At 52.0% G+C, this 10,244-nt stretch overlaps 1 protein-coding gene across 7 annotated transcripts in view; it reads left to right on the forward strand.

The window, feature by feature from the left end:
* The window catches only part of IQSEC1 (IQ motif and Sec7 domain ArfGEF 1), a 91,901-nt gene extending 86,568 nt beyond the window's left edge, over positions 1–5,333 (forward strand). For 3 of the 7 annotated variants that reach the window (XM_037728817.1, XM_037728821.1, XM_017501416.1), the window contains one exon: positions 1,017–5,333. In XM_037728817.1, the coding sequence (XP_037584745.1) occupies positions 1,017–1,559 (543 nt within the window). In that variant the 3' untranslated portion in view covers positions 1,560–5,333. The remainder of the gene's footprint in view (positions 1–1,016) is intronic. The other 4 variants (XM_017501419.2, XM_037728819.1, XM_037728818.1 and 1 more) reach the window with 2 other exon arrangements.
* Positions 5,334–10,244: the final 4,911 nt, after the last annotated feature.

Here is a 10,244-nt window from a genome sequence, read left to right on the forward strand (position 1 = left end):
ATGCCTCTCACCGCTTGTTTTGGACTGAACAGTGCGGGTGGTTCTGGATTTTGTGTTTTGGTTTCTGCTTAACCCCGTCACCTGTGGTCCCTAAGCATGGTTGACCATCCCCAGCTTCCAGTGCCCCCGCCCAGGCCACCCTGCTCCCACTCACCCTCCACACTCACTGTTGGATGTTTTTGCTGAACCCTTGACTTCCATGCCCGCCCATCCCCATCGCTTTCTTCTTGGAGTTTGATTGCTGTGTGTCTGCGGCAGGACACCATGGAATTGCTTAGCTTGTGGGAGGTGGAGTGTCTTGAGAGAAAGAGAAATTCATTGTGGATTTCATGATATTTCACTCATCCTCCGGCCATCTCTGTATTACTACTGTTCACATCTCTACCTCAGCTTGCAGATCTTTTTCTGTTTCCTCCTTTTTCCTTGTTTGGTTTGCAGTAGGCAGCTGCAGTGAAATTGCCTAGGCAGCCCGTGTCCCCAGAGGACAAGGTTTCTGAGCCCCACTGTCCCTGTCACCACCTCCCCTGAGGTCTGAGGACCAACATGGGCTGAGCACATGCCCTGAGCCCAGTTGAGCGGCCCCAGGAGAGCTGAGGGCCTGTTTCAGCAGGAGTGGGCTCCTCTTCCAGGCACACCAGCCCCTCTACACTCACCACACACAGCGCACAGACACCCCAACCCAGGGGTTCCTATCTGAAACCTCAGGCTGCTGCCAGGGCCAAAGCTCTTGTCAAAATGAGACCGGAAGTACTCATTGTGCTGCGGCGGTCAGAGAGGCAGGCCCCTCCCCTGCCCTCACCCCCCACTTTGGTCAAGGCCAGTCACCCCCAGCTGCCCTGCACTGTAGTGAGAGGAGGTGGGGCCCAGTCCAGCCTCACTCAGCCCTGCCTTCTGGCCAGTGAGTTGAACTAAGGCTTAGCAATCAGTGGGTGAATTTTTACATTTAAAAAAAAAATCATTCTGACCTAAGTGCTTGAAGATCTTTTAATTTTGATTTCTATGAATTTCCTTTTTAGGGGTCCATCATTAGCAGTCCTCACATGCGCCGGAGAGCTACATCAACACGAGAGTGTCCATCTCGCCCACACCAGACTATGCCCAACTCATCTTCCCTCCTGGGCTCCTTATTCGGGAGCAAGAGAGGGAAGCCCCCTCCACAGGCCCACCTGCCCTCAGCCCCAGCCCCGCCACCCCCTCACCCACCGGTGGTCCTGCCCCACCTGCAGCACTCCGTGGCTGGCCACCACCCAGGGCCCCCTGAGGGGCTGCCGCAAGCCCCCATGCATAGGCATCACACCCAGCACTGCCACATGCAGCAGAACCCACCCCCCTACCACCACCACCACCACCACCACCCGCCCCAGCACATCCAGCATGCACACCAGTACCACCACGGCCCCCACGGGGGGCACCCAGCCTATGGGGCCCACGCCCACGGCCATCCACCGCTGCCCTCGGCCCACATGGGGCACGCAGCGCACCACCACGGGCAGCCCCCTGCCCCGCCGCCCCCCACCAGCAGCAAGGCCAAACCCAGCGGCATCAGCACAATTGTGTAGACAGCCTGGGCGGGGGTCCCAGGCTCCCTGAAACAGCTGCACACTACACAGGGCACGCCGAGGGGCCGCCAGCCGCACACCAAACCCGGGGCACTTCCGTTGCCATCTCTCCCCTCTGCCCCTCACGGCCCAGCCGGAGCCCCAGGAGCCCACAGGGCTGGTGTTGTGTGGAACAAAGGTCCAGATTTCATTTAGCGTTGGCACCCTGGTCCCCGCTCACCTCAGTCTGAGGGATGGATGGGACTCAGCCACCGTCAGCCTTGAAACGGTGCCACCAGCCAAGTAGATGTTGAACTGCCTCCCCTACTCCAGCTCTCAGCTCCCTGCGCCCTAATTTACATGCATATGAAAACCCAACCTAGAAAATGAAGACATGAGATACAAAAACAGACAAAACAAACCCCAAAACTTGCTGCATTATTGCTCTTTTATTGACAATGGGCAAAAAATTAAGTAGACCTGATATGGTTGATGAAAATACGTAAGTAAACTTTATATAATATAAATATATAAATATATAAATATATATATATATATACTATATAGGTAGTACTTGTGTGTGAAAGGCAGGCATTTCAGCCCACAACATTAGCAATACCCACCTTACAAGGAACTCCACGTACCTAATAGGAAGACAGTCCCTTAGTTGGGTGTGTGAGACAGTAGACCAAACCCTAAATGGTAGGAACAAATTCAGATACTTCATATTTTCATACAGAGAAAGAAGTCCCTCTAGGACTGGCTAAAATCTTTACACAATCATTACTAACTGTGCCAAGTAACATAGCATCTAACTGTTTAAAAAGTCCAGTATTGCTTTGTATAAATCCTTATTTTATTAACAGAATACTATCATAAATAGTCAGTATTATAATGCTGTGTTATTTCAGGTAAGCAACTAGCTAAACTGCAGTACACTCTACAGTAGCAACTCAGGACAGCTGGTGACAAGCTGGTTGTCTTAGGACATTGGTTACACAGATTCTTAGACACTTTAACGGCTGCGATAACTGTGAATCTCCATGATCCATGTTTCCTTTACGCGCATATGATTTAATGCACACTCATTCAGAGTCCTCCGAGAGGGGCACCCATACACGGCAGAAGTGTTCATCTCCAACATGAAAGTGACCAGCTCTCATCCTCGTCTCCCCAACACCATAACTTCCTCATCCGCCTCCAACCCACACCAGGCCGAAGCCCTCAGAGAGTGTCTCCACCAGGGACCACTCTTGAACCTGAAGGTTGACTTTAGCATTTAGCAACCCAGGGCGGTGTGTGTGTTTCCTGTTTTGTTTTCTGAGTGGTAGCAGTGATCATCGTAATTCCATGTAGCCATGTGCTAGCAGAACCCCTGTGTCATCACCGTGGCCCCTGTGACCCCAGCCGACGAGTGCCCGGCGGAGCCCCTGCTGCCTTCCCATGGTACAGTGAGCTGCCAGGGCATCACATGACTCAGCTGTGCTCTTGTTGCTTCTGTGTTGTGGTGACACCATGCGCTCCCCGGGGCCAGACGCTGCACGCAGCGGGTCTGTGCCCAAGTTACCCACGGGCCATACTTTGTAGTTTCAGCGTTTCGAGCCACTGCAGCCGTCAGTGCTGTGCTCCTAAACCATGGGACCCGAGGACTGCCCCCCGGCGCCTGCCCAGGCGGAGGCCCTTTCAGAAAGGGTGAAGCTCACGCCTGACTCTGCGGGCCGCGGGGCCGCGTGCTCGGTGGACGGCGTGGTGAGCCGTGGCCGGACGGCAGGAGGAGAGGGGAGAGCCCCCTCCGGCTGTGTGTCACCTTGGCTGGCTGGCTGGCCAGGGTTTTGCCGATTTCCCTCCTCATATCCCTCCCCTCGGTCATATCATTGAGATCACCGTACCAGCAAATCTGCAAACCAAGCACTTTGTTAATCTCCACAGAGAGCAAATACAGCAATCTAGTTTAGCCTTTTGAAAAATAAGTGTGACTTTAACCCCTGTGCCCTCCCATCGACGTGGCATTTCTTTCTTTGGTGTCTGCTCAGAAAGAAACAGCATGGGAGCATGTGATTGGGTCCAGGATGGGCTGCGGGGGAAGCGCCCTGGTGTCCCCGACTCCTCAATTATTGGGTCTTCCTTAAAAGCCAGGCTCCCCAAAGCACTCTTTGTCTTGCGGTTTCAAGGAGGTTGTTCTGACCTGGAAGTGTTAAACTGCTGCATGTCATCCAGCGGCAGCCGTGAGGCTGCGCTCTACGTATTGTACATTTGCAAAATGTATTGGTGTGACTGTAGACACGTCGTTGAAGTAAAGTGATCACATATTGAGTATGTCAGCTTTTCTCACCCTCTTCTGTGCCGAGGGGAGACTCACTGTAACCTTTAGGTTGTTCCAGAAAAGATTCGGGCCGTTTGGCGCAGAATTGCTCTTTCTGAAGGGCAGCACTAATGAATAGGAACAGACAGGAAACCCCAGGAGGGGCTTTCCCTCTCCCTCGCCATCCTGCAAGCCCCATGGCCTCAGGCTGCCAGCCTCTGGCACTGTCCTGGGTGTGTACTGGAGCCGTGCCGGGCAGCAGGCCTGGGCCTCGCCTAAGTTGCTGCTAGAACCCACTGAGCCCCTCAAGGGGTTTCGAGCTGCACTCAGTGTGTTCCTTCAGGCCAGGGAGGTTTCATCCTGTTTTATTTGCAAGCTTATGAAAAGTTTGTGGAAGATACATTGTTGGTGGCTTCCAGAGGCTGGAGGCATGCTGCCCACATCTTGTTTGGGAATCAAAAGCATTCAGTGAACTGGTGTTTCCATGTGTCTTTCATGGGAATGTCCCCTCTAGATTCCCACCTGTCACAGCTATAGCTTCGGGGTCCTGGCATCACATTCCCCAGGAGGGGAGGTAGGGGAGGCCAAGGGCCCCAGGATGTCTGCCTGGTCCCTTCTCACTGTGAGGATGCCCTTGGCACACCTTTCTCAAGTCACACAAACTATTACAGTTACATACAAAATTGCTGACAGGAGTAGGAGACCCTGAGGGGAGCAGCTGGCAGTGTGACAAAAGTCTTTTCTGGGACAACAATCAAATCATGTATTTGTATTTTTTTAAGTTTACCAATGAATTGTACAACAATGTAAAAATAAAGTTCATCCTAATATGATGTGCACATCTTGCTTAAAAATGTCTTCAGCACCCAGTGTAGAGTGATCTTTCCCTCACACACTGCATGCGGCAGGAGCCTCTTGTTTTTCTTAACAATGAGCTGAAAAGACAGCAGATGTTCACAGCTGAGGCAGGGTGTTGACTCAGCTCCACGGGAAGCTCTGTGCCCGCAGGTAAGCACGCACGTCTTACAGTTCTCCTTGTAAAATATCATCACCCTTCCTGCCTGAGAAACGAGTGCATTTGTATTTTATATAACAACAGTAGTCAAGGTTGCAGCACTGAGCAGGGTGCAGTGGGGGTGCTGAGCACAGGACGAGCAGGAGGAGGCCTGCCCTCCCCTCAGGCGCATCCGCGTCGCCCTTCTGTGTGCAGTCACGTTGAGACTGCGTACAGCATGCGTCTCCTCTTGGGAGATGTCTTTTGCCTCCGAGTTGTTTGAAGCAATTAGAATCAGGTCCTGAATCCCCAGACTGTTCAGAGACTTCAAGGGACACCTCCCTCACAAGAAGCCTGGCACCCACTGTGTACTTTTGGAAGGAAAGGAGTGCGTTTGTTTTCATCTGCATTCTGTTTGTCAGTGGTAACAGACTTTTATCGATGTAAAACCATGGCTGTGATCATGTGGGGAATTCAAATAAATCCTTTGAAACTCTCAGATTCTCACTTTTTCTGAAAAGTCCAGAATTTGCCCTGTTGGCCAGGCCCAGATCTCTAGCTGATGAGTTTACCCGTTCCTTCTCGTGACTCTGGGCACTCACTTCCCTTAAAGACATTGGACTGACTTGACTTTGAGGACACGGACACAATTTAAAGGGACACATCTTGACCAATAGAAGATTTCAAAGGTGTTTATAATTTCTAGCAGCTTTCAACAAATGATGGTCCTTTCGTGGAGTTAGAGGGGATGAATTCTATTAAGTGTTGAGGTACACTGGGAATGACTTAGGGAAAAACAAAATACCCAGTGGCCTAGTCCCCAGTAAAGGTGGATGATGACATGAGGTCAGAGCAGTCTGCTGTTCCATATTGGCTGATCGCATTTGCAGAAGCCTAGATGGTAAAGTTATTCTGGAAGGAAGAGGCCTGTGAGGATGCAATTGTCCTGGCCAAAGGTAGTTCCTGAGAACACCACTTTAAATTTCAGTGCATGGCATAAGATGAACTGGCACATCTAACTAGTGCAAAACAAAAAAGTTAATTCTAGTGACCAAAATGAACTCTGGCTGTCCCTCCATACAGAAGTGCATTCTGATTGAAAGGTGTTCTCACGTGGGCCCCCTCTTCCAGTCTCATTCATAGCCCCTGCTGGCTCATCCGGACTGAAACCAGGAAACCAGCCATTTGGGTGCACACACACACTGCTGCCTTGTACGATTCCTGTCTCTGCAGCTGGGAGTCCAACCCTTTTACAGACCATTCAAGGGCTCTTCAAGAGAAGCTGGTTACAAAAATCCCCTGAAATACCCAGTTCTGCCTCAGGGTTTGATTTTTACGACACAGATCTGCAGCCCATGAGCTGCTGGAGGTGGGTGAGCTAGGCCAGGGCTCCGAGGCTGTGATCTGAGGACTGTGTGTGTCTCTCCTGCCCAGAGATTGTGAGCTCCATGATCCGCCTGTGTGTGTCCAGTGACAGCCCAGGACTGGGCTTATCAGCATGCATGTGAAAATGACTGGATGGTTGGAAGAAGCAGGGGCTCAGGTCACACCACCACCAGCAGCTGGTCTTGGAGGGTACAGATCATTGTTATTATTAAAAAATGTATGGAAACTGGTTTGCTCATCCCCCCCCCCCCCCCCTTCCCTTGACACTGAGAAGTGCGGCTGGGAAACACCTGACTCAGAACTTGAGAGTGTGTTTCCTCCTCCCTGGCTGCACATGACTTCTCTGCCACTGAATCCCAGAAACATGTTTAGCCCCTGCTTCACCTGACCCCTCAGCAGCTGTGACTGATGGTGCCCGCCTTCTTAAAAAGCTGGTTCCCAGGTACCTCTGAGCCATGTGCCCTTCCTGCTCCCTGGCAACTCCTTCAGTCTCCTGTGCAGGCCTGTCCTCCTCCACGGAGCTCTTGTGTGGCTTAGGTCAAGCCCAAGCCCTCTTCCTCCCTGTCCCCTCTCCTGAGGCACCTCACACAAGCCCCCAGTCTCAGTCCACCTTCTGCATGCCCCTGGCTTCCACATGTCATCTCCAGCCCAGACCTCTACTGTGAGCACCCACGTACCCTTGGTGTTTCTGACAGCCCCACAAGCCCCCATGGCCAGGTTCTCCATCGTATAGCCCCATGCAGCAAAAACCGGGTCCTATCCTCTTCCCCGTCTTGGTGAATGACATCACCATTGACTTGTTTAAACCTGAACCCAGGGTTGCTTGTGACCCTCTCCCTCGTGTCTCATCCGTCTGTCCCCAAACCCTCTTGAATTGTGCCTCCTGCTTCTGGAATCCATCCGGGCCTCTTCACACCTCACCCCGCTGTAGGCCCTCATGTCTCTCTCCTGGACTACAGCTCCCTGCCATGGCACTGGCCTTCCTGGGGGGACCCCATCTATTCCTTAGGTGGCATCAGAGCCTTTTTTTTTTTTCAGACAGGGTCTAGCTCTGTTGCTGAAGCTGGAGTGCGGTGGTGCAGTCACAGCTCACTGCAGCCTTGACCTCCTGTGATCCTCCCACCTCAGCCTCCTGAGTACTTGTGACTACTGGGGCGCACCACCATACATGATGAGAGGTTTTTTGTGTTTGTAGAGATGGGGGTCTCACTATGTTGCCCCAGCTGATCTCAAACTCCTGGACTCAAGCAATCCTCTCACCTCGGCCTCCCAAAGTGCTGAACAACAGCCGTGGGCCACTATGCCCAGCTGCCTAGACATGGAATCATTTTGTTAAGGTGTTCCTGCTTAAATCATATCCGTGATTTCCTATTGCCCTTAAGGAGGAATGAAATCTCATCCCTCACATGGCCCCTGCCTGCCCCCAACAGTCACATTCCCCTCACATTCCAGCCATACCAGCCTTGATTGTTTTGTTACTGTTCATGCCTGTCCTTTGACAGTAAAGGTCAAAAAGTCAAGACAGTGTCTGTCTTTGAACATGCTGTAATCTCAACGTGGAACACCAAGCAGACTTCTAAGTGGATGCTGCGGGAGCACAGCAGGAAATATGCTACAACGCATGACGCCACGTGGTGGCAACATGAGATCAGGGCCCAGGAACGGGGGTGGAGCCTGCGCTGGCAGGGCCTTGGGGCCCAGTGGCACTCCTTGTTAAATAAGTAAAAATTGGGGCAGTGGTTGGAGGCATTGTTTTTTAACTTATGTCAAGTGTCTTTTAACGCGTAGTAAATCTAGTGATTATAGATTGATGAAAAACAGGAAAAAAATGTCCCCGCAATCTTACTACCTCAAATCACATGTAATGGAGTATGCAGCTGACTGTTCTTCCCTCGTCCCTCCACACATATTTCTCAGTCACCTAGTTTACATCTCTGAAGGGCTTCCAAAGGGTAGCGTCAGTGTTGCTTGGTGCCCCGGGTGGAAAGTGTCATTGGTCACACACCTCTAGGGAACGATGCCTTGCACGCAGTTCAATGCATTTCTTTCTGCTGGGCCTTTTAGAGCCTTTGGAAGAGATGGTGTGTGTATATGAATGAATCTCTGAATGATAGCCTGTGCATTCTACAGAATACAGTTCAGTAACAGTGTGTGTGAAAATGCTATTCTTTTTCCCTTAATCTATTGTGAGGCAATGGGAGACTCAACAATGTATAATGTCACATAACATTCCACCTTATGGATGCCCCATAACGTGTTGAGCCATGCAGATAGTGTTGTGTTGGTGAACAAGGATCAAACAGAAAGAAATAATCAAGTTTCTGACAGAGTTCGTGATTCCGGCGAGGGCTGGGGGCTGGAGAGGGGGACACCATGGTTTAACCTCAGCTCTAAGTTCCTGGGATGACCATGGACCCCGTGTTGGTGCTGCTGGAGGCCAGGTGTCCCCTGAGATGCCTCTTAGCTCAGTGCATTCAGTTCAGTGCCCACTTTTCAAGAGACCCCATCTCACCGCTCAGCCCAGAGAAGGCCTATGGTAAGACCAGGGGGCTGCTGATGGCGGGCATGGGGCAAAGGCCACCCACCCTCATTTCTAACATGGAGCTTCAGAGCTTTCAAGGCCCTCAGGGAAAGCTTTCTTCCTTGTCTGTTATTCCTACCACACCCACACCCACACCCACACCTGCACATTCAGGTGTTCCAATTAAATCTGAAAGGCAGGACCTAAAGCACGTAGTCATTCTCCATGTAGTTAATAGGGAAGAACGCATTCTAAAACATACCAGAGGATAATACCTGCATTGGAATCTCTTCTCACATCCCCTGAGAACTTTTGAAAGAACAAGTATGGGCCAGGTGCAGTGACTCACGCCTGCAATCTCAGCCCAGGCAATATAGTGAGACCCCCATCTCTACAACATCAAAATATTAACCTGGCATGGTGGTGCATGCCTGTATTTCCAGCTACTCTGGAGGCTGAGGTAGGAGGATTGCTTTAGCCAGTGAATTCAAGGCTACGTGAGCCAACATCACCCCACTGCACTCCAGCCTGGTCCACAGAGCAAGACCATGTCTCCAAAACAAAAAAACAGAGTCACCTATAGCTGTCAGACCTACATTGTGTTTGGGAGAGAGCGAAAACCACGAAATTCACTTAAAGGTCAGTGGGAAAATAAACATCTTAGAGTGGCAGAGTTGATGTAGAATCACTTGCCAGGGCGGGGTACAGGGGCAGGGGTGATGCACAGCGGGAGGGGGTGAGGGGATCCCCATGGAGGTCCTGGGTGCAGGGGTGAGGTGTGCACAGCTGGAGGGGGTTGGGGGTCCCAGTGGAGGTCCTGGGTAAAGGGCAGGGGAGTGGGGTGTACAGCTGAAGGGGTTTGGGGGTCACCATGGAGGTCCTGGGTAGAGGGCATGGATGGGAGGGTGCACAGTGGGAGGGCATGGGGAGTCCCCATGGAGGTCCTGGGTGGGGTGCACGGGTGGGGTTTACACAGCCAGAGGGGGTGTGGGGTCCCTGTGGAGGTCCTGGGTGGGGTGCAGGGCCAGGAGGATGCACAGCGGGAGGGGATGGGGTGGTCCCTGCGGAGGTGAATTGCATGGAGCAAGAGGAGGTAGCCGCCCTGAGAGGAGAAAGATAATCTGCTACGCAAGAGCTACAGGAAGTGCCCAGGACAGGCCGTGGGGCCAGAGGCACCTCGGAAGGGTGTCTGGGAGCCTTGGTGATGAAAGGCAAGAAGGAAGCAGCTAAAGAGGGGCCTCAATCACAGAGACGCCGTCAAATTATGGGAACCGCAATTCACCTTAGCAGCGAAAGAGGGCGTGATTGCACCGCCAAACCCAGAAAACCACCTGCATGTTTTTAAAGAGAAAGGGAAAGGCAGAGTCAGCTGCTGCACTGTTAGCAGGTGAGAGTCTGGTGATTTTATTGCAGCTGACAGTGCTCAATAATAGCACGAGGCCAGTTAGGAAAAGCAGGCACTGTGGGCAATAGCAGAAGGCGCTGTTAGTAAGGCAGCCCTTG

The sequence above is a fragment of the Cebus imitator genome, unplaced genomic scaffold, assembly GCF_001604975.1.
Source record: "Cebus imitator isolate Cc_AM_T3 unplaced genomic scaffold, Cebus_imitator-1.0 Scaffold281, whole genome shotgun sequence".
NCBI lineage: Eukaryota > Metazoa > Chordata > Mammalia > Primates > Cebidae > Cebus > Cebus imitator.